Below are 23,931 nucleotides of genomic sequence, written 5' to 3'. Positions count from 1 at the left end.
AAAGTTTATATCTGTGCCTGTACATAGGAAGGGGAGCAGAACATCACTGGGCAGGGGCCATGGAAAGGGGCCATGTTTGTCTCCCTTCAACTCCAGTCTCCATCACATTCCTCTACAGATGCTGAAAAGGAAGGGGGCCTAATGATTAGCCCTCCAGAGCTCTTTCTAGAGAGTGTCTGCCATCCCTGCCACATTCCCCTTCCCATCACTCCACGGTGACATGTCCCAGGCTGTCCATGTGAAGGTAACCCTCCCTCCCATGGACACCATGGACCATGCTGTGTCTCTCTGGGTGTCCATGATACACAGCGAAGCTTCATAAGACTCTGCTGAAACCCCTTCCTACTGAGAAATAAGCCAAGGTCTGTTAGGGTAGGTGAGTTGCTGAAGGTGATCCAGCAGGGCCTGTGGTCACTCTTGATCCTAGCTCTCCCACCTCTGGCAGATGCCGGGCAGGGGCTGTCCGTACAGTCCACCCCCTCTCCCGCCACTCACCAGCCACACCATCAGGTAGGAGAAGACAGCGATCCACAACGTGGCTATGACGAAGGTAAGCATGAAGAACTTCTCCCAGCGGGGCTTGCTGCAGTTGGGGATGGTGACGCACAGGAGGAAGATGAGCGGCCAGGTGAACACCCACTTGACTTTGTCCCCTCTTGCCTCTGCAGAGGGATGGGGTGGAGCCAGAAGGGGGAGAAATACACACTAGGTTACACACCTTCCAGTCTACCTGTAGGTTCACTTTTTCACGCCAAACAAGAAAATGCTACGAATAGGACTCCCAGCAACGGACTTCACAGAATGACACACCTATGTACTGTCGACCTGGAAGTGACCTCAGTAAAACAGTTGAGTGTTTGTTAACTGAAAAACCACTGTCAGTCCAAATCCTTCATTTGACAGGATGAGGAAAATGAGACCCAGAGCTGGAACAAATTTGTGCAGGGCAGCTGAAATGGGATGTTGAATATGAACAGGCTTTGGAGTCAAACTTGCAGTTGGAATTCAAATGACCTTGAGCAATTCCCTCAACTCCACTTCCTCCTCTGACAATAACAGATGCAAGTGACAACACAATAGTTGATGCCGGGAATATTTGCTATGTGAAGCAGGCATAATGCTAAGCATTTTGCATTTTAGTAGTTTCCTCTGCTAAAAGGGAACATTACCCCTTTCTTGGTTGTTGCAAAAATGACATGATGCAATGTATGTAAAACACTCAGCACAAAGGAACTTGGCAAAGAAGGTGCTCTAAGAAATCTCAGCTCATTTGCTCCAAGGTCATATACTCAACCAGTGGCAGATGCAAGACTAAAATGTGGTGTTCTGCTGACAGGTATGACCTCACTGACCCCTACCAAGGGAACCCACAAACAATTTAACTGAGGAAAAGTGGCCACTAAGTACAAGCATAGTGTAATTATCCTTAATTAGTGGCTTATCCTTAATAAGCCACTGGGTATTTTGAGCACACGCACCCTCAAAACAGGCTTGTGGGTAATGCCAATGATTTGGTGGAGGAAGGACCTCTGAAAATTCTCTCCTCCATAAAAGCAATGAAAACATTAGCAAAAATGGTCTGAGTCAACTTGTTTAGAACTCTGGAAATTAACCAAAGCCTTGTAGCCATCCAGGGAGTGTTTATTTAAGAAAATAATCTGGGTAAAAGTAACAACAGTGAACTTTATAGAGTTTTAATTTGCCTTGTTTTCATTTTCTTTCATCAGCTTTGGAACAGTCTTGAAAAACCAGTAGCCTGGCATCCACCAGAGGGGGAAGGACAGGATTAGAGCTCCTTCCAAGTCTGTTCCCAGAGGACTGGCATTTTCTGACCTGTCTGCTGGTTTCCTGGAAGACCCTACTTTTAAGATGTCTTTATTTTAACTGAATCAAAGCTCACCCAGTATGAATAGCCTTTTCCTTGAGGGCATTTGTTGAAAACTATCAGAGACAATTGTTGAAAACTGTGCTGCCTGCAGTGGTGGAAAACAGCTGGACAAACAATAGGTTAATGAAAAAGCTTAAAAGGAAAAGCTGGGAATGAGATATCCCTAGAGGACTTGGAAAAGCTCCCAGGTAGTTCTAGGAATATGAAATTTCATGACAGGCATAGGGCTGTTCCCAGGGTTATTTGCATTCTTAGGAAAGACTTGGCTTCCCGGGTGGCTCAGTGGTAAAGATTCTGCCTGCCAATGTAGGAGCCACAGGAGATGTGGATTTGATCCTGGGTCGGGAAGAACCTTTGGAGGAGGAAATCCACTCCAGTATTCTTGCCAGGATAATCCCATGGTCAGAGGAGTCTTGTGGGCCCCAGTCCATGTGGTCATAAAGAGTTAGACAGGACTGGGCAACTAAGCATGCAGGAAAGACTTGAGAAGACCTTAAGCTTTCACTTCTGCCTAACATTGAGACTCCGAGAAAACAAGAAGTAAAGGCTAAGGTGGAGTTGTAAACTGCCTGAGTGTTAAAGGCGTGCCCCCAAACACACACAGAACCCAGCAAAGAGAAAGAGACTTGTTTTGAGCCAGGCATCTAAAGAAATCTCTGTGTAATCATTAGCAGATATTTCAGGGGTCACACAACAAACAATATAGATTTTACAGAATTAGAAAAGTCACCAAACAACAACAATAGTAAAGCAACAACAAACAGCCATGGGAATGGGAAAGAATCTGATTTCTTATTATTACTTCACGTTATATTATTTTAAATGCCCATTTCATCAACAACAAATTATGAGACATGCAAAGAAACAAGATAACACAGCCCATACACATGAAAACAGCAGCTAATAGAAACCATCCCTGAGGAATTCTACACATTGGATTTACTAGACAAAGGCTTCAAATCAGCTGTATTTTAAAATAGCTGATTTAAAATGTGCACAAAGAAGTTTTAAATATGTCTCAAAAATAAATGAGAAGTATAGGAATGATTTCTCATCAGAGAATATCATTAGAGAAGTAAAAACTATACAAAGAGCCAACAGAAAGTTGAGAGGGGTTGAGAGGTAAAATAACTTAAGTGAAAATTTCACTAGAGGGGCTCAACAGCAAATCTGTGCGGGAAGAAGAAAAATATCAATGACCTTAGAGATAGGTGAACTGAGATCTAGTCTCAGGAACAAAAAGAGTAAAGAAAAATGAACTGTGTCTCAGAGACCTGTGGCACACTATCAAATATGCCAATGTATGCATAATGAGAATATAAAAAAAACAGGAGAGAGAAAAGGGGGCAGGAAGAATACTTGAACTCATGCTCAAAAATTTTGCATATCTGATGAAAAACATTAATAAATACATTCAAGAAGAAGACACCTTCTCAAGTTCACATGGAACATTCTATAGGATAGATCATATGTTAGGTCATAAAACAAGCAACAATACCTTTGATTTGATTTAGTCACTAAGTTGTGTCAGACTCTTGCGACCCCATGGACTGTAGCCTGCCAGGCTCCTCTATCCATGGAATTCTCCAGGCAAGAATACTGGAGTGGGTTGCCATTTAAGTATTTAAATCATGTAGTTTATTCTACAACCTTTCCACATTGGAAAGAAATTAGAAATTAATAACAGAAGGAAAACTGGAACATTTACAGATATGTAGATATTAAACAACATACTCCTAAACAACAAATGGTTCAAAGAAGAAATAATAAGGGAAATTAGAAAATACTTTGAGATGAATGAAAATGAAAAGAGAACACACCAAAACATATGGAATGAAGTGAAATCAGTGCTTAGAGAAAGATTTATAGCTATAAGTTCCTATATTAAAAAGGAGGAAAGGATTTAAATCAATGACCTATCTTTACACTTTAAGAAACAAAAAAAAAGCCAATTAAGTCCAAAAAAAGAAGAAAGGAAAAAATCAAGATTGAAGCAGAAGTATGTGAAATAGGAAAAAAAAAAATTCCAGAATCAATTAAATGAAAAATTGGTTCTTAAAAAGATAACAAAATTGACAAATCTTTAGATAGAGTGACCAAGAAAAAAAGAGAAGACTCAAATTACTTAAATCAGGAACTAAAGAGGGATTCCACTATTAATCTTACAGAAATAAAAAGGATTATTAAGGAACACTATGAACAACTATGTGCCAAAAAATTAGGTAACCTCGGTGAAACAGAAAAAACATTCCACAAAGACAGAAACAAACTGACTCAAAAAGAAACAGAAAACCTGAATAGACACATAACAAGAAACTGAAACAGTAATCAGAAAACTTCCCTTAAGGTAAAGCCAGGACCAGATGGTTTCATGGGTATTTCCACCAAGTGTTTAAAGAAGAGTCCTTTGCAAAGTCTTCCAAAAGACAAAGAAGGAGAGAACACGTCCCAGTTTGCTCTATGAAGCCAGTAGTACCCTGATACCAAAGCCAGACACCGAGAAAACAAAACTACAGACCAATGTCCCTTAGGAATATAGATGCAAAAATTCTTAAAATTCTGGCAAACTGAATCCTGCAACACATAAAAAGAATTATACCCAAGGCTATGGTTTTTCCAGTGGTCATGAATGGTTGTGAGAGTTGGACTGTGGAGAAAGCTGAGTGCCCAAGAATTGATGCTTTTGAACTGTGGTGTTGGAGAAGACTCTTGAGAGTCCCTTGGACTGCAAGGAGATCCAACCAGTCCATCCTAAAGGAGATCAGTCCTGGGTGTTCATTGGAAAGACTGATGCTGAAGCTGAAACTCCAAAGCTTTGGCCACCTCATGCGATGAGTTGACTCATTGGAAAAGACCCTGATGCTGGGAGGGATTGGGGGCAGGAGGAGAAGGGGATGACAGAGGATGAGATGGCTGGATGGCATCACTGGCTTGATGGACATGAGTTTGAGTAAACTCCGGGAGTTGGTGATGGATAGGAAGGCCTGGCGTGCTGCGATTCATGGGATCGCAAAGAGTCAGACACGACTGAGCGACTGAACTGAACTGAACTGAACCAAGTGGAATTTACCCCAGGAATGTAAGGTTGGTTTGACATATGAAATTCAATCATACAGTACATTAACAGAATAAAGGATGAAAAAGCACAATCCTCTCAATTGATACAAAATTCAACACTCTTTCATGATAAAACACTTAGCAAACTAGGAATAGAAAAGCCATTTCCTTAGCTTGATAAAGGGCACTTACAGACACCTGACACTTAACATCGTATTTAATGGTGAAAGGCTGAAAACCTTCAACAAGATGAGGATCTCTGCTCTTAGAACTTCTATTCAACACTATTTTGGAAGTTTGAGTCAGGAACTATAGGCAATTCCTCAATACGTCCCACAAAAATCTGTACTCAAATATATATAACAGCACTTTTCATAACAGCCCCGAAGAGGAAACAACCCAAATAACCATGAAGTTATAAATGGAGAAACAAAATGCAGCATATAAATCAATGGAATGTTTTTCAAGCATAAGAAGAAATGAAGCATTGATACTACATTGCATGGATGAACCTATAAGACACGGTATGAAATGAAAGAAGCCAGGACTTCCTTGGTGGTACAGTGGATAGGAATCTGTCTGTCAATGCAGGGCCTGTGCAGCAGGGAAGACCCAGTATAGCCAAAAATAAATAATTAAAAAATTATATGATGGTGAGGTTGCACAACTTTGTGAACATACTAAAAAAACATTGACTTGTATACTTTGTAAGTATGAATTTTATGGTTGATAAATTATAGCTCGATATAAAAGAAATTGCAAAGTAGGCTGGCAATAGCAGTTTTAGCTCTGAACACCTGTGCTTGAATCTTCCTAAGGCACTAAAAACGTATTTGCGAAGAAAAAACACCCAGCCTGCTTATGAATCAGGAAAATACGGTTAGCTAGAAATCAGCAAATTCATTCTAGATGCTACACCTAGAAAAACATCTGTCTTCCGAGATCTTCCTCTACATACACCTTTCTGTATCTTGTAATCCTTGCACAAACAGAAGAAAGCTTTCCTGATTAGTTTGTTCAAAATTTCAACCCACATCCCAACTCATCCAGGCTTCCAGAGAAGGAGGGAATCCCCATAAATGACCTAAAACCCTGCATATGAGGGAAGGATTCACTTTGGGGAACTGTAGACCCGGACACTTACAGGCTTAGGAGTGTCTTTGCAGGCACATATACATGCCACAGCAGAAGGATAATTTCTTATTTTCACAGACACCAAACTACATCTGATGTCAGTTTGCCTAGTATGGATTTCACTTCTGGTTTGGACATCTGATCTGGCCCCACACAGCTAGCAAGCCTCAAGGCCCACAATTGTTTACTAAGAGACAATGCTCCATTAGACCTGTTCCATGGCTATTTTTCAACTGTTGGATGAGACCCATTAGTGGATGGGATTGTGAAATCAATTAAGTGGCTGGCATCTAGTATTCCCCTAAAAAGAAAAAAATATCATAGGTATGGTATATAGTGAGTTAAATATTACTCTTAAGACTTCTGTTTCCTTTTTATAGATATCCGTGTGTGTGTGTGTGTGTGTGTGTGTGTGTGTATGCGTGCATGCACAAGATATTTGTTACTGTGGGTCATGGTCCAAGTGTGGAAAACATTCACAGTGATGCTGTGCCCCTTCCCTCCACCCCCTACCCCCACCTTCCACCAGTCTTCTCTATTGTTTAATCAGGCATTGTAAGACACCAGACAGGGAAAGGATTACTGTGTTTTCCAGGAGCAAATGCAAGGCAGGGTGAGCAGGCTTAGGATTGGCTCATTTGAACAATCTCAGGAGGTTCTTGAGCACAGGGCTGTCTCCAGTCATCTGGTACTTGACCCTGGGTGATCAGGGCAAGGGAATAGAGCCTCGTGCAGTGAGAGAGCCAGATGGGACCCTGGTTGATCAGCACCAGGGAACAGAGCCTGCTGGCGTGTGAGAGCCAGATGGAGGCCGGTGATTCAGAATACGGGGCTCAGGCTTGGTTAGTCTGCATATGAAAAGTGTAGTTCTGGATGGGTAGTTTGCTATCTCTAAGAACTGGCTAGCTTGAGCGATACTCGGTTGTGCTGGGCATTTATTGTTCTTCTCTGCCCAGCATCCATTCCCCCTTACTGGTAACAGCAAGCTAATTTTTTTTTAGGGAACTGACCCTTCATGCCACATCACTGTGATTTGGAGGGCTGACTCTACTTTCTAGTTCTGTGGGTGGGATGTGCGAGTCAAGCTTGGCTAATCATGCATTCCATAAATACTTAGTGTGTTCATTCTCTGTGCTAGGCACTATTCTAGGTTCTGAGAATCTACTAGCAGACAAGTCAACAACCCTTGCCTTTGAGTGGCTTACATAGGTTTGGGCTTGAGTGGATAACCCATTTAGAGACCTATGTGTGGGTTTTGCTGAGAATCACTGTCTATAAAACCCATTATCCCTTCCTCCTTATTAACAGAATCTTATTTTGCTTTGGACAGTAGGTTCCCAGCTAAAAACCTTAATTTCCTAGGCTTCCTGGCAGGAAGGAGTGGCCACAGACAGTTCTGGACAATGAGATGTAAGTAGATGTCTATATGGTGGGGTTTCCAGAAATGTGACTATCTTCCTGATAAGAAGAGATGGTTTGTTGACACACCTCTTGTCCTTTGTTCTTCCTCCTTGTTCCTGCCTGGAACATGAACATACAAGCCACAGGAGCCACTTGGCAAATTGAAGGCAAAAGTCACCTGCTAAGGACGGAGGAACAGAAATGGAACACCCATGGTATAACAGAGCTACAAGACTTCCTAATCTCAGGACTTAGTATGTGATTAAAAATAAATCCCTTGAGGTGAAGGCTTTGTCACTTAAATTTTCTGTTACATGCAGCCCAATGCAATCCTTAGTCAGCCAGAGGCACCACTTGTAGGTACACTGGGTTAACCCAATGGGATATAAGCGTTGACAACTGGTGGTCATCTTTGCCAGCTACCTGAGGATGAAGCCAGTGCAGGGGAAAGCCTTGCTGAGATGGACAGGGTCTTGTAACCACTTGAGCCCAATGTCAAGCTTTGCCTGAAGGTAGATTCTCCTGGTGAATCTGCCACTGTGGGTCCTTTGGCTTAAACCAACCGGAGTTGGATTTCTCTAACATCAAGCCTAGACTAATTTATGGGGCAAAGTGATAAGAGGTTGGGGGGCTACGGGGATGACAGTGTTTATCCTGAGGGACACTCCTCTGACATACAATGAGCCCCTCCCACCCATCACCAACTGCCATCCTTCAAGTGCAATGTCAAGGACATCTGAGAGATGCTCACTGTGGACTCTGATGTGCAAACGTAAGCAAGAGAAAGAAGAGCTGCTGGTGTTTCTTTCCCTCTTAGATTTCTTTTTTGAAGCAGGGAATCACAATTTAATTATGTGAAAAAAATCTTTACAAATGAACTCTATCAAAACAGATGGCTAATCATACTGGTGCAAAAAATTAAGAACAGATGCAGATGCTAATGATAAACTTCAAACAAAATAATGTGGACAATTAACTACCTAGAGTGGTTAACTTGTGGTATGAGGGGGTGTGTGCTACTAGATGAAGTAGATATTTGTGGGCCCTAAACTAGGAGTGTTTACACGAGAGCATAGGTCTAAGACCAGTGGTTCTCAAACTGGAATATAAATCAGAATCCCCTGGAGCTAATGATTGGGCAGCTTTGAAGTTTCGGGGGGAGGAGGTTCGAGAATTTGCATTTGTTAACAAGTTCCCTGGTGCTACTGAAGCTGCTTACCTGGCTTGAGAAACACCATTCTAGATTGACTCCATTTAAAAAGTGAGATAATAAAGATATCATACACTGGAGAGGTGGCCGGGCACGATCAGCACGGACAGGCCTCAGATGGAGTCCAGGTCCTATGAATTCCTTCTTCACTTCTGCCTCTGTAATTCAGCTTGCTCTTTGCAAAGTCTTGATCACGTAGGTCTCAAAATGTAGGGACTCACAGTACTAGGAACTAGGATTTATCTCACTCACCCTTGTCCTCCTCTTTGCAATTGCCCAAGCCCCTGCAAACCTGCAAACTCTCTTAATCATGCCTGTACATGTATAAAAACTCTGTAACCCCTTTGTTTGGGGCTCAGAGCTTGGAGTGTTAAGTTCTCTGGGCTCACCGGCATAATAAACCTGAGTTCTCCACAAAAGAAAAAAAAAAGATATCATAAAATTCACTACTTTTAAAGTGTATGATTAGGTGGTTTTAGTATATTAGAAAGCTATATAATTCCAGAAGATTTTCAGGACCCTGAAAAGAAACCCCCTCCCTGTTACCAATATTCCCCATTTCTCCTCCTCTCAAGCTCTATGAATGATCTACCCCGTCTCTGCAGATCTGCCTACTCTGGACATTCTATATACCTGGAATCATAATATGTGGCCTTTCATGCCTGGCTTCTTTTGCTTAGCAGAATATTTTCAAAGTTCATCCATCTTGTAGCATGAACAGTATCTCATTCCCTTTTATGGCCAAATAATATTCCATTATATGAATATATTATATTTTGTTTAACCTGATCATCACTTGGATACTGGGATTATTTCTACTTTTAAGTTACTATGAATAATGCTCTTATGAATATGCATGTACAAGTTTTTCTGTGGACATATGTTTTCATTTCTCTTGCATATATAACGAGGAGTTATAACTAGAATTGATGCACCATACAGTATGATTCAGTAGGGACATGAGTTTGGGGAGAAATGGGGAGATAGTGAAGGACAGGGAAGCCTGGCACGCTGCAGTCCACTGGGTCGCGAAGAGTTAGGACACAACTGAGTGACTGAACAACAACAGTGACTTTACATTTAACCTTCTGAAAGCCTACCAGCCTGGTTTCCAAGATGCTGCACCATCTTACATTCCCATCAACAGTATATGAGGTTTCCAATATACCCACATCCTTGCCAACACATTAGTGTTGTCTCTCTTAATTATAGCCATTCTACTGAGTGATGAGTGGTAATCACACCGTGGTTTTGATTTGCATTCCCCTGATGACTAATAATGGTGAGCATCTTTCATGGATCTATCGGCTATTTATAAATCTTGGGAGAACTGCTGACTCAAATCCTTTGCCCATTTTAAAGGCTGGGTTGTCTTTTTACTGTTGAGTTCTAAGAGTTCTATAGTTCTCTATATAGAACTATATATTCCAGATACTAGGTCCCTATCAGAAATATAATTTACAAATATTTTCTCCCATTCCAGGAGTTTTTCCACTTACTTCATAGATCCCATAAATCCCATAAAGTTTTAACTTTGATGAAGTTTGTTTTTTAATTTTCATTTTTTGGCTACTTCTGCTTTTGATATATATAAGAAACTACGGTCACAAATATGTACATGTATGTTTTCTAAGAGTTTCATATTGTCAGCTACTACATTTAAGTCTATCTCAAGTTTCATATGTGGTGTTAATTAAGGGTCCAACTTCTTTTTTTTAAAAGCTATCTAGTTTTCCTAGCACCATTTGTTGAAAAGACTATTCCTTCCCCTATTGTTTTGGCACCCTTACCAAGAATTTTTGACTTTAAAGCTCTCTTTTAATACTCAGTTCAGTTCAGTTCAGTCACTCAGTCGTGTCCGACTCTTTGCAACCCCATGAATTGCAGCATGCCAGGCCTCCCTGTCCATCACCAACTCCCAGAGTTTACACAAACTCATGTGCATCGAGTCGGTGATGCCATCCAGCCATCTTATCCTCTGTCATCCCTACTCCTCCTGCCCCCAATCCCTCCCAGCATCAGGGTCTTTTCCAATGAGTCAACTCTTTGCCTGAGGTGGCCAAAGCATTGGAGTTTCAGCTTCATCATCAGTCCTTCCAATGAACACCCAGGACTGGTCTCCTTTAGGATGGACTGGTTGGATCTCCCTGCAGCCCAAGGGACTCTCAAGAGTCTTCTCCAAAACCACCGCTCAAAATCATCAATTTTTCGGTGCTCAGCTTTCTTTACAGTCCAACTCTCAAAATCATACATGACCACTGGAAAAACCATAGCCTTGACTAGACAGACCTTTGTTGGCAAAGTAATGTCTCTGCTTTTTAATATGTTATCTAGGTGGGTCAAAACTGTCCTTCCAAGGAGTAAGTATCTTTTAATTTCATGGCTGCAATCACCATCCACAGTGATTTTGGAGTCCAGAAAAATCTGTAGACCAGATGCCATGATCTTAGTTTTCTGAATGTTGAGGTTTAAGCCAACTTTTTCACTCTCCTCTTTCACTTTCATCAAGAGGCTTTTTAGTTCCTCTTCAGTTTCTGCCACAAGGGTGGTGTTATCTGCATATCTGAGGTTACTGATATTTCTCCCGGCAATCTTGATTCCAGCTTGTGCTTCTTCCAGCCCAGCGTTTCTCATGATGTATTCTGCATATAAGTTAAATAAGCAGGGTGACAATATACAGCCTTGACATACTCCTTTTCCTATTTGGAACCAGTCTGTTGTTTCATGTCCAATTCTAACTGTTGCTTCCTGACCTGCATATAGGTTTCTCAAGAGGCAGGTCAGGTAGTCTGGTATTCCCATCTCTTTCAGATTTTTCCACAGCTTATTGTGATCCACACAGTCAAAGGCTTTCGCATAGTCAATAAAACAGAAATAGATGTTTTTCTGGAACTCTCTTGCTTTTTCGATGATCCAGCAGATGTTGGCAATTTGATCTCTGGTTCCTCTGCCTTTTCTAAAACCAGCTTGAACATCTGGAAGTTCATGGTTCATGTATTGCTGAAGCCTGGCTTGGAGAATTTTGAGCATTACTTTACTAGCGTGTGAGATGAGTGCAATTGTGCAGTTGTTTGAGCATTCTTTGGGATTGCCTTTCTTTGAGATTGGAATGAAAACTGACCTTTTCCAGTCCTGTGGCCACTGCTGAGTTTTCCAAATTTGCTGGCATATTGAGTGCAGCACTTTCACAGGATCATCTTTCAGGATTTGAAATAGCTCAACTGGAATTCCATCACCTCTACTAGCTTTGTTTGTAGTGATGCTTTCTAAGGCCCAGTTGACTTCACATTCCAGGATGTCTGGCTCTAGGTGAGTGGTCACACCATCATGATTATCTGGGTCGTGAAGATCTTTTTTGTACAATTCTTCTGTGTATTTTTGCTACCTCTTCTTAATATCTTCTGCTTCTGTTAGGTCCATACCATTTCTGTCCTTTATCGAGTCCATCTTTGCATGAAATGTTCCCTTGGTATCTCTAATTTTCTTGAAGAGATCTCTAGTCTTTCCCATCCTGTTGTTTTCCTCTATTTCTTTGCATTGATCACTAAGGAAGGCTTTCTTATCTCTCTTTGCTATTCTTTGGAACTCTGCATTCAAATGGGAATGTCTTTCCTTTTCTCCTTTACTTTTCACTTCTCTTCTTTTCACAGCTATTTGTAAGGCCTCCTCAGACAGCCATTTTGCTTTTTTGCATTTCTTTTCCATGGGGATGGTCTTGATCCCTGTCTCCTGTACAATGTCATGAACCTCCGTCCATAGTTCATCAGGCACTCTGTCTATCAGATCTAGTCCCTTAAATATATTTCTCACTTCCACTGTATAATCATAAGGGATTTGATTTAGGTCATACCTGAATGGTCTAGTGGTTTTTCCTACTTTCTTCATGCTTCAGTCCAACTCTTTGTGACCCCATGAGTGTAACCTACCAGGCTCCTCTGTCCATGGGATATTTTAAGCAAGAATACCAGAGTGGATTGCCATTTCCTCCTCCAGGGGATCTTCCCGACTCAGGGTTTGAACACATGTCTCCTGCATCTCCTGCAATGTCTGGGCATATTTCTGGACTCTCAGTTCTATTTCATCGAGCTATATTTCTATCCCATGCCACGATCAGGCAGTCTTGATGACTATTTCTTTGTAATAAGTTTTGAAGTCAGTAAGTCTTTCAATTTTGTTCAAGATTGTTTTGGCTATTCTGGATCCCCTGTATTTCCATGTGAATTTTAGGATCAGCTTGTCAATTTCTGCAAAAAACAAACAAACAAACAAAAAAACCCCAAACCACCCCCCCCCCCAAAAAAAAACCTAGCATGGATTTTCACAATGATTGCATGAAATCTATAGATCAATATGAGGACTATTGCCACTTTAAAAATTTTAAATCTTTCAACCATAAACTTAGGATGTTTTTTCATTTATTTAGATCTTCTTTCAACAATGTTTTATAGTTTTCAGTGTACAAGTCTTGTTCTATTTTTGTTAAATTTATCCCTAAGTACTTTATTGCTTTTTGATTGCATTATAAATGAAGTTTCTTACATTCATTTTTCATATTGTTAATGTATAGAAATAGAGTTGAATTTTGTATATTGACTTTGGAGCCTGCAAGGTTATTAATTCTAATGGTTGTTTTTTGTGTTTTGGTAGATTCCCTAGGATTTTCTATATATAAGATTGTGTCATCTATGAACACAGTTTTACTTCCTCCTTTCCAAATTGAATGCTTTTTATTTTTTTCTTGCCTATTTACCCTAGATAGAACCTCCAGCACAAAGCTGAATAGAAGAGGTGAGAGGTGTCTTGTTTCTAATCTCAGGGGGAATGTTTTCTATCTTTCACCACTGAGTATGACACTCATTTGGGGGTTTCTGTAGATGCCCTTTATCAGATTGAGGAATTCACTCTATTCCTAGTTTGAGTGTTTTTTTCCCCCATTAAGGAAGGATGTTGGATTTTGACCAATCTTTTTTCTCTGTCTGTTTAGATGATTGTGCAATTTTGGGGCTTTATTCTAATAATACAGCATGTCTTATTGTTTTTCATGTGTTGAACCAACCTTGCATTCCCGAGATAAATCTCACTTGGTTAAAGAGGAAAACCAAGGCCCATGAAGGTTAATGAATTGTCCAAATCTCACAGAAAATTAGTGGCAGAGCCACAAACAGACCCTGAATGCCCAGCCAGTGACCTCCGAGCTGGTCCTTATGGGGAGGTAAGGGGATGCAGTTGAGGTTGGAACATTGTCAGGGATGGGTTAAAGAACTGTCTTGTCACCATTATTCAACACTTTTGTTGTGCCTCACACATTTTAGAGGTGGTTTTCACAAACACTATTTTTCATATCAACTTGGGGTAGATATTCTCCCCATTTCACAGGTAAGGTTTGGTGAAGTTCAGTGACTTAAACATCACAAGCTCAGAGACAGTACCAGGACTTGAATGCAGGTCATTAGAGCCTAAATCTTGAGTCCTCTGTACCATACTACTTGCCTGCTCTCTGAGTCCCATGATTTCAAAGCCTGTGAAAGTCCTTTTGCTGCCCACTGGTGGGCAGCGTCATCAACTGTCAGATTAGAGTCTTATACTTTTAGCTCATGGCTGTGATCGAAACAGAATAATCCTCTTAAGTAGCGGAACCATTAAAGTTTTCTTATTCCTTGGGGGTGAATGAATCTTACCATCAATTTTTAGTTACTTCTAATACATTTTTGTTTTATCCTTAGACTTACCATTAAACTGATTGCTCTCTGAAGGGCACAGAAACTTCATGGTTAATGACAGCTAGATTGCCAGGTTCAAACCCCAGCTCCGGCATATTCTACCTCTGTGACCTTGGAAAAGTATTTAGCCTCTGGGCATCTCAGTTTCCTAAACTGTGAAATGGGGATAACAACAGTTCTTACCTTGCAGTACTATTGTGAAACTAAAACGAACCAACATACGAGATGCATTTAGCACACTTGGTGAAGAGTACGCACTAAATTTTAGCTTTTGTTGATAGTAATGGTCAATTAAGTTCCACTTACTGAGTACCTACCACTGTCAAGCACTGAGTTGGGTGCTTTTCTGGAAACTAAAACAGGTTTAAGATCCTGATGCTGGGAAAGATTGAAGGCAGGAGGAGAAGGGGACGACAGAGGATGAGATGGTTGGATGGCATCACTCACTCAGTGGGCATGAGTTTGAGTACACTCCAGGAATTGGTGATGGACAGGGAGGCCTGACATGCTGTAGTCCATGGGGTTGCAAAGAGTCAGGCACAATTGAGCGACTGAACTGAACTGAAAACAGGTTTCAAGAAGTAAGCTGTCTAGCCCAAGGTCACATAGCTAGGAAGTGGCAGACCCAGAAGTCCAATACCAAAGCCATCTTAATGACACCATCTTGAACCCTGAAGTGTGGGTTTTGAGCCTAAGGGCACCAGAGAGACCAGGGGGGTACTCTGTGGGAAGTAGATAGGATCAGGGCTGTGATTAAGCTGAGCTGCCAGGTTGAGGTTTGGGAGGAAGGGGAAGACAGAAGGGGAGCATGTGAGAGAAAACAAGAGGCTTCGGCGAGGTCGGAGGCAGGACCTGCGGGGGGCTGACATGGAGACGTGGGCAGGCAGGCCTGAGTGCTCAGGGACCAGAGGCCCAGGAAGAGATGCCCTGGCAGCCCAGGGTAGAGACTGGAGAGCTTGTGGGGGGCTGTGAAGGGCCGTCCCCAGGGAGGCGGCCTTGGCTTGGTCTCCCCCTCTTACCACAGTCAGGTACCATGGTTCAGCCTCTGGGACCCTGTTCATGCTTTCCCAAGAAGTGTTCTCCCCCTGGGAAAAGGGGGAAAGACCAGACATGCAGACCAGGATCCCCCAGCCAACACAGAAGCCAGGCCCAGAGCTCCCTCAGCGGGCGCAGACCAGCTTCTGGACTAGATGTAAGTGGGTCCCAGAGCTGAGGTCGGTGAGTCACCTCTCTTGTTCTAAAGATGACCCCAAGCTATGACCAGCTCTGCACTCCACTGCAGGAACCTCAAAGCTTGGGGCCAAAGAGCTGTCTGTCCTCTGTCACTTGTGACTTTGTGGCAGTAGGTGGACATTCAACCTCTCTGAGCTACCCCATCCTCAGCTGTGACATGATAACTTCCCCCATCTCACCCACCCCAAGGATCTACGGGGAAACAAAAGAAAGGCAAGAAGTACGAAGCTGACCATCCTGCTTCTGAAGGTTGCACCTTGAGTCTGGAGGCCCTGGGGAGTGAAATAAGAGCCAGGAATGCTTTCTGATCCTCCTCCCAACGGCAGGCCCTCTCGCCTTAAACATCCAGCAAACATCCAGGGCAGGGCTGTGAGTTCCCAGTGCTGACGAACCCCGCAGACACAGCAGCTAGCTGCCTCTTCCCCTTCCTTCCTGCTGCCCCTGTATTCCAAAGCACACACTCCAGCCTGGCAGAGGGCCCTCCTGGCCACAGTCAACACTGGGACCAGGCCGAGGACAGCCCTCAGGGCTCAGGCAGACCTGGGGTACCAGCTCTGCCTGAGGCCCTTATTACCCTGTGTGCAGCTACCTGGGAAATGTGGACCACACCAGACCCGCAGCAGGGCTGTGTGCAGACTCTAAGCACCAAGTATAAGGTGTGTATGGCCCAAGCTCCATGAAGAATGTGTCTGCCAAGCTATAGGTCAGGGCCCAGCCCCCTCCTCTGCCTCACCATGTGACTGGAAGCCACATGAGCCCCTCACCAGGTCTGCTCTGGTCTAAGTCATCAGCAAAGAGCAGTTTCACGGTTATTTTACAGGCATCCCTGCAGCTCCCATGGGAGTGGATATGCTGAGCCAACCCTCAGCAGCCCCCATGCCAACCCCCTCCTAGGGTGTCCATAGAGGCACTTCCCAGACTCCCTTGCAGTTGAAGTTCTAGACTCAAATTGGGCTCCTTACTTTGAAAAACAGACTGAGGAGGAGCTGGGCCACCTTTCTGCTGCTTTCCATGCACGGCTGTGAAGCAGGCCTCTGGGGATGCTGTTTCGGCTACAGTGGCGCATTGCTGCCCAGGAGCTAGCTGAGTGGGCACCAGGGATGCCTTCTCAGGCCTGACTAGCAGCCCGGTGGCAGCTGCTGGTGGCAGCAGAGCTGTGGCAGTGGCCTCCTGGTCCCTGGGTCGTGACTCTGACAGTGAGTTCTTGTATATTTCAGCACTCCCCAGACCCCCACCTCCTTGATTCTGGGAGAGGTGGTGGCAGCCAGTTCAGCGGGAGTCATTGCTGATACCCAGCCTGGAGTGTCCTTCCCACCACTGCGTAAGGGACCCACCCACTAAGTCTATCAATTTCTATTTCTCCCACATCAACAATCAGTATCCATCATCTGATAATGCCCGAGGCACCTGTCACAGACCCACAAGGGGTGCAGGCGTGTGTGCTCAGCATCTCTTCTCTCCAAACAACCCTCCCTCCCAGGGGCCACCAAAGCCATGCTGGCCAGCATGGCTACTGACCAGGGGTGGACCCCTGCCATCTGGACTGATAGCATTCTCCCTCTTAGGACTCTGGAATTCAGATGCAACACCAAGTGAGGGAGGCAGGAAATAGCAAAAGCCAGTCTGGGGTCAGCGGGAGGCCACGGTCTGCCATGGGCACTGACAGTGGATTTGAGAAAAGCTAGTCTACAGGCAAGGAGCAGAATGAGACAGGCAGGCACGTGAAAGGAAGACAAGAGCCAGGAAGAGCCTCAACACGCATGGAGGTTCTGAGTCCAGCCTCTGGGTGAGTCCAACCGTTTGTGGGATCCAGAACACACCCCTAAATCCTTATGATAACAAAGGCCCCCTTTTATCTCAAGGAAGCCCATGTGGGCTTCTGTTGCCAGCACCCATAGACACTTCAGGCCCCAGCACATGCCCAGCCTACAACACATCCTGAGCCCCTTCACCTCCCACCTCCCAGTTTGGGCTGTGCTGGTCTGGCTGTGGGGTGATCACAGAGCAGATTCCAGGGCAGGGGGCCCAGATGTCTGGCTCCATCTGGTCAATACTGACCCCTGGGCAAGCCCCGGCCCCTCAGTTTTCTGCTTTGGAATACAAGAAGGCTGATCTAAAATCCCCCAGATCGCTTTTAACCGGAGTATTCAGAGACCATTCAGAGATCATCTGTTGTTAACCACAGAGAATTCAAAGGAATATTGCTTTCATTTAGATTAAAAACAACTCCCCCCCAAAAAACCCCCTTTCTCTATTATGCTTTAGCAGCTGTTTTTATAAACCATTTATCGCCAGAAAGTGAAAATAATCCAAATGTCCATCCACTGATGGAGAGATGTGGTACATCCATACAATAGAATATTATTCAGTCATGAAAAAGGAATGAAAGACCGACACAATGTGGATGAAACTTGAAAACATCATGCTAAGAAGGCAGACTCTGGGAGATAGTGAAGGACAGGGAAGACTGGCATTCTGCGGTCCAAGGGGTCACAAAGAGTCAGACATGACTTAGCAGCTGAACAACAAAAACAAAGAAGGCAGACACAAAAGGCCACTTATTAAATGATTCCATTTATATAAAATATCCAGAATAGATAAACCCAAAGAGACAAAGTAGAGTAGCAGTTGCCAGGAGATGGGGGGGGGAGGACGAAGAATAATTGCTAGCAGGTAGGGGGCTCCTTTGGGGGTGCTAAAGAAAACCGATTGTGGTAATGGTTGCACAACTTTGTGAGTAGACGAAAAACCACTCAACTGTGTACTTCAAAGGTGTGACTATTACGGTAAGTAAATTACACTTCAATAAAGCTGCTATATTAAGAAATTACAGTGCTCAGCCAGTGTTTGTTCTAATTAGGTGTGAGTTGACACCTCTGGGCTCCACAGTGACTGACAAGGCCACTTCTTTGAAATCCTGACCTTGACTTACGAGACAGTCTACCGACTGTATGATTTCTCTGGCGGCTCCCACGACCCAGGCAAGAACAAAGCATTTTCACTGTGAAGTGCTGTGTGCCTCTGGGGGCCTGGAGCAGACAGAAATTGGGTGTGGAATTTCACATGTACGTGAGCCCATGGCACCAGCAGCTTCTCCTCCGTGTTCCCAGCCATGCCCAGTGGCTAAGAGGAAACAGCTGGGCCCAGGGTTTTCTAGAGCTCCATTTCTGCAGTCACCCGTACTGGGCTCAGAGAGACTAAGCAGACCCCTCCTCTCCCAGCCAGCACAGCTCTCTAGTTCCCTGTAGGACAGAGAAAGATGGGGGTGGGGTGGGGAGAAGACCTCCTAGAAACTTCCCGAAATCTTCAGATGGCTTGTGCTGAGTTTTCTGATGAAGAAAACGTTTAGCTGTGTCATCCGAGGACTGAAGAGAGCGTGCCAGGTCCCCAAAGGCCTATAATTCAACTCAATTTAACATGGTTTCTTAACACAGACAAGTTCCTTGGCACCTATGTACCAGCTAGAAGACACCATGGACAGAGACAAGCATTTTCTTAAGGATTCCACAGGAAGAATGCAGAAGAATCCACTGGTTGGCCACAGTACTGTCCCTTACGAACGTCTGGGGTGAAAATGCCAGTGTGGGGTGCTGTCCCTTCTTCCTGTGTGATCGTGGGCAAATAAACCTCTCTGAGCCTCAGCTTCTTCACCTGGGCAATGGGGATAGTAACAGCACCCACCCTCCAGGGCTGTTCTGAGGACTGAATGAGTGTGTCTGTGTGAACCACCCTGCCCGATCCATAGGAAGTGCTCAGTAAACTTTATCTTCTGTTACCATTCAAGGGCTTTCCCGGTGGCTCAAATGGTAAGAATCTGCCTGCAATGCAGGAGACCTGGGTTCGACCCCTGGGTCAGGAAGATCCCCTGGAGAAGGAAATATCTACTCCAGTATTGACTGGAAAATTCCATGGACAGAGGAGCCTGGTAGGTTACAGTCCATGGGGTCAGAAAGGGTCGGGCATGACTGAGTGACTAACACACACACGGTTCAAGAACCTCCAAGGGCCTAGATTTCTGCTCCTGACTGGACCGGCCCGGGGTGGCATTTGTCGATCAGGAGGCTCAGGGTGAAACGGTGGCTCCCCACATAATAGCTGTGTGACTCGGGAAGTCCCATAGCCTCTTGGAGCCTCAGTTTCCCTCTCTGTAAAATGGGGGTAATGGTAATGCCTCCTTCTCATGATAGCTGCAAGGATGGAATGAAAATGTACAGTACAAGGAGACAGTGGTTAGTCTGGGCCACCCAGGTTGGAAACCCTTGTTTTCCACTTAGTAGCTGGGTGACTGTGGGCAAGTCACATAAGCTCTCTGTGCTTCCGTTTCCTTCTCCGTAAACTGGAGATGATCATCGTCCTCACCTTATGTATTGTCATGAGGATTAAATGAGGGAATACATGTAAAGCTCTTAGAAAAGGACATGGCACACAGAAGCCCCAGAAAAGCCCTGTAAGAATTCCCTATTTTTTGTTCAGTGCCCAACACACAGCAAGTCCCCAGTATATGTGGCCACTTATAATAATGGTGGACATGAGGGCCAGCATCCCGGACACAAGATATGATTTCCTTACCCTTACGGGAGCAGGAAGAGTTCAGTTGGAGGGCAAGGGGTGTGGTCCATGGGGCAGGAGAATATCCCAGGCAGTACATCAACCACAAACAGCATGTATTAAGGGTTTTCCCCAGTCAGACTGGGGCTCAGGGCCACTGGCTGGCCATTGCAGGGCAATGCCCGCGCTGCAGACCACAGTTCCCATAGGAGAAAGAGCTGCTTCTGCTTTTCCTCTCCCCCAGCCAACAGCTGGCCCAGGAGGCCCAATCACCACCCTCCGTGGCCTGAAGTGGGGAGAGCACAGCTGCACCATGTGTAGATATAAATCCAGCATCAGACTGGGTGGGCACGGGAGCCAGGCTACGGCTGCGTGCCCTCGGGCACTGGTCTACAAGTCCAGTGACGCATTATGTGGGTGGGCAGAGCCCAGGGGCCACTGGCTGGCATTTCCACCACCCCCATTCTTCAGCTGTGTGGTGAGGGCAGGAGATGATACATAAAATGTATCGTGCGGTCATCTGCTCAGATTTGACCCGCATGCCTGGAAGCTCCCAGAATCCATGGGTGTCCTGTTTCTACCTGGATCACCAAGGCCCACAAGAGTCTGGTACCCAAATATTTACTGGCTGAAATAATCATCTTGTCTGCAAAGTACCTGAAGCCCAGTGCCCGGCACAAAATAGGTGGATAGCATAGTAGATACCACTTCCCTCTTCCTGACTCTGGGAATGGCCACAGTGCCAGACCTCCAGGGATTCTGACTCCCGTGAACTTTCTAGAACATCGTTTATGGTCCAAGAAGGAGAGAGCGTGAAAAGCTGAGTGTAACAGAAACTATGTGATTAAAGCATGTTGTCATCCCTGGTAGCCCTAGTGATAAAGAACCTACCTACCAATGCAGCAGACATAATGGACCCAGGTTTGATCTCTGGGTTGGGAAAATCCCTTGCAGTAGGAAATGACAACCGACTCCAGTATTCTTGCTTGGAGAATCCCATGGATGGAGAAGCTTGGTGGGCTATAATCCATAGGGTCGCAAAGAGATGGACACGACATGTCAGGCAAACGAACACTTACTGAGCACCCGTGTGTCACACGGTGCACAGAAGGGGTGAATAACGACCTACGTACTGCTTACAGAGGATGCCTTCATCCCATTTTGTGGATGAGGAGCTGGAGTTTAGGAGATGAAACAGCTTGCCCAGAGTCACAGAGCTGGTGAGTAGTAAAACCAAGATTCCAACCCAGGACTTCTAGCCTCCAGTGCCTGCCTCCCAGCCTGTCCCCAACCACACAGAAGAGCTGCACATCAGACAGCCTGGGCTCATTCCTTGATATCTGCAGCCACGTTAGTTCTGAGTGGAACATATCCTCCCCTCTTCCCAGCACCCCGCCCCTTATCCCTCCCCTGGCCCCAGCTTCCTTCCTGAGCCCCAGTTTAGGGGAACACTAGCTCCACCCACCCCTAAAGCCCCTCAGGGCCTCCCCACGGTCTCAGATGGTTGTGATGCCACAACCAGTTGTTTAGTCGCTCAGTCGTGTCCAACTCCTTGCGACCCCATGGACTGTTGCCCACCAGGCTCCTTTGTCCATGGGATTTCCCAGGCAAGAATACTGGAGTGGGTTGCCATTTCCGTCTCCAGGGGATCTTCCCAACCTAGGGATCGAACCCATGTCTCCTGCAAGTCTCTTGCACTGCAGGCAGAGTCTTTACCACTGAGCCACAAGAGACAAGCTGAAAAGATGACGAGGATGAGTGGGTGGACGGAGGACCTGCAGCTGGCTCTGCAGAATTTCTCACAGGCGCTGTGTCACGCTGCCTGGCTCCACATTCCTGTGAACCCCTGTCCACACTGGCCTCAATTTCCCCTGGCCACTGGACACACCTAAACAGGCAGCAGCCACACAACCCCGTTCCCTCGCCCCCGCTTCTCACATTGAAGTTAGAGGAGATGGAGAGGAAGTACCTGCGGTTTCTCAGGGCGCCACCTGGAAACACTTCCGCAGGGACACAAAGGGAGCTTCCGCAGGGACACAGGAAGCCCCGGCCCATTCCAGAGGCGAGCCCTGGGCGGAAGCTCTGCTGAGGGCCAGCCCAGGGGAATGTCCCGGAACCTCTGGCTTGCAGAGGAATGTGGAACCAACTTCAACAGGAAGTTCCCACCCGCCAGGAAAGGCGGAGCTCCCTGGGAACGGGTTCGTGGGTGCAGAGAACCTGGGAGCGATCTGGTCCCAGCCCTGAAGAGAACAGCATTCTGAGCTCCTCACCTCAGGAGGTGACCTGCCCAGAGTCCCTGCAGGGAGCTGGACCCAGTTCCCCACAAGCCACTTCTCTAAGAGGCATCAGATCCTGGCACCAGGACGAGAGGCCCCGGGGACCACCCAGTGCAGTCCTGCCAAACTCAAAGCTTTAAGGAAATGGAAAGATGAGTTGCCCTTAACATGAGGCTGCCTCCCTTTACAGAACGACAGCTGCCCCAAAGGGCAGGTCCCTTCCCTGGTTTCCTGCAGAGCCCTGGACAATAAGCGGGGTCAGGAACAGCATCCAGATGAAGTGGCAGTAGGGGGTGGTGGTAGTGATGACCCCATCAGGCCCCACATCTGTAAGAAGGGGATTCCATCCACCTCCTGGGGCTGGAGAACAGAACCCCCGACGGGTAGCTTCTTCTCAATCTGAACCCCCAGCAAGGTAGGCTGTTTCCTGGACCATGTCTGCATCTTCCTCCCTGGGACCATACTGCTTCTCCTCTCCTCTCCCCACCCCAAGGCATTTCCCAAATCAGCTGCCATCTGTGAGCCTGTTGTTAAACACAGGAATCTTTTTGGAAAAACGTCAAGTTTTGGACTTGAAAATCTTGGAATTCTGCTCCCTCTCAGGATGGCAGGACACCAAGAAAAAACCTCCGAGATGGGGCCAAAGAGTTCAGGCCTTCATTTCCCATCATGGACTGCAGAGGAGTTTGGCTAAAGATGAAGACAGATTGGGTGTGTCTGGGGATGCTCTCACACACAAATTCCTGAAATCATTCACTTGATGGACATCTACTAAACACCTACTATGTGTCAGGCTTGGGCACTGGGGATACAACAGTAAATGAAACGGACAAAGATACTTGCTGGCATGGAGCTGATATTTTGGCCGTGGAGACACACAAGATAACAAAAATATACAAAATACTTAAATTAGGGTGGTCAGAGAAGGCCACACCAAGAAGGTGACATTTAAGCAGAGACCCAAGGAAGGTAAGGAAGTGAGTGATACAGGTAGCAGAACAAAGCACATTTCAGCAAAGGGCAAGTGCAAAGGTCCTGGGCAGGAGCACACCTGCTGCTTTCTGAGGACAGTGAGGAGGCCAGTGTGGCCGGAGCACAGGTGAGGTCAGCGAGGAGCTGGCAATCAGATGACACGGCCCATCCAATGAGATGGGAGGACACTCAGGCCTGGGGCAGAGCCACATCTGCTCTAACTTATTTATAGGTAGGAGTTATCACCAAACACATAAGGTGTAACTGTCTAAAGATCATGTGTGGCTTTAGCATATCCTGCCCCAGCAACTATGCAACACATGGGCAAAATGGCCTGCCCACGCTGGAAGGGCTGGGATTCTGAGCATGTCCATAAAAATAACATATGTGCTTGCTTTTTCTTACTGCATGAGGAAGCCCTGCTGCCCTGGGCACTTGTGTGCATTTACGAGGGGTTACTGGGGCACTTCCCAGGCCTCCACTTGGCCAGCT

At 45.4% G+C, this 23,931-nt stretch overlaps 1 protein-coding gene across 1 annotated transcript in view; it reads right to left on the bottom strand.

The window, feature by feature from the left end:
• The window catches only part of SLC24A4 (solute carrier family 24 member 4), a 181,112-nt gene that overhangs the window by 13,264 nt on the left and 143,917 nt on the right, over positions 1-23,931 (bottom strand). Inside the window, exon 13 of the mRNA XM_061159687.1 lies at positions 496-662. Within this exon, the coding sequence (XP_061015670.1) occupies positions 496-662 (167 nt within the window). The remainder of the gene's footprint in view (positions 1-495; positions 663-23,931) is intronic.

The sequence above is a fragment of the Dama dama genome, chromosome 13 (assembly GCF_033118175.1).
Source record: "Dama dama isolate Ldn47 chromosome 13, ASM3311817v1, whole genome shotgun sequence".
In the NCBI taxonomy this organism is placed as follows: domain Eukaryota; kingdom Metazoa; phylum Chordata; class Mammalia; order Artiodactyla; family Cervidae; genus Dama; species Dama dama.
Note: the sequence above shows the minus strand (reverse complement) of the source record. Positions and strands in the feature narration are given on the sequence as shown.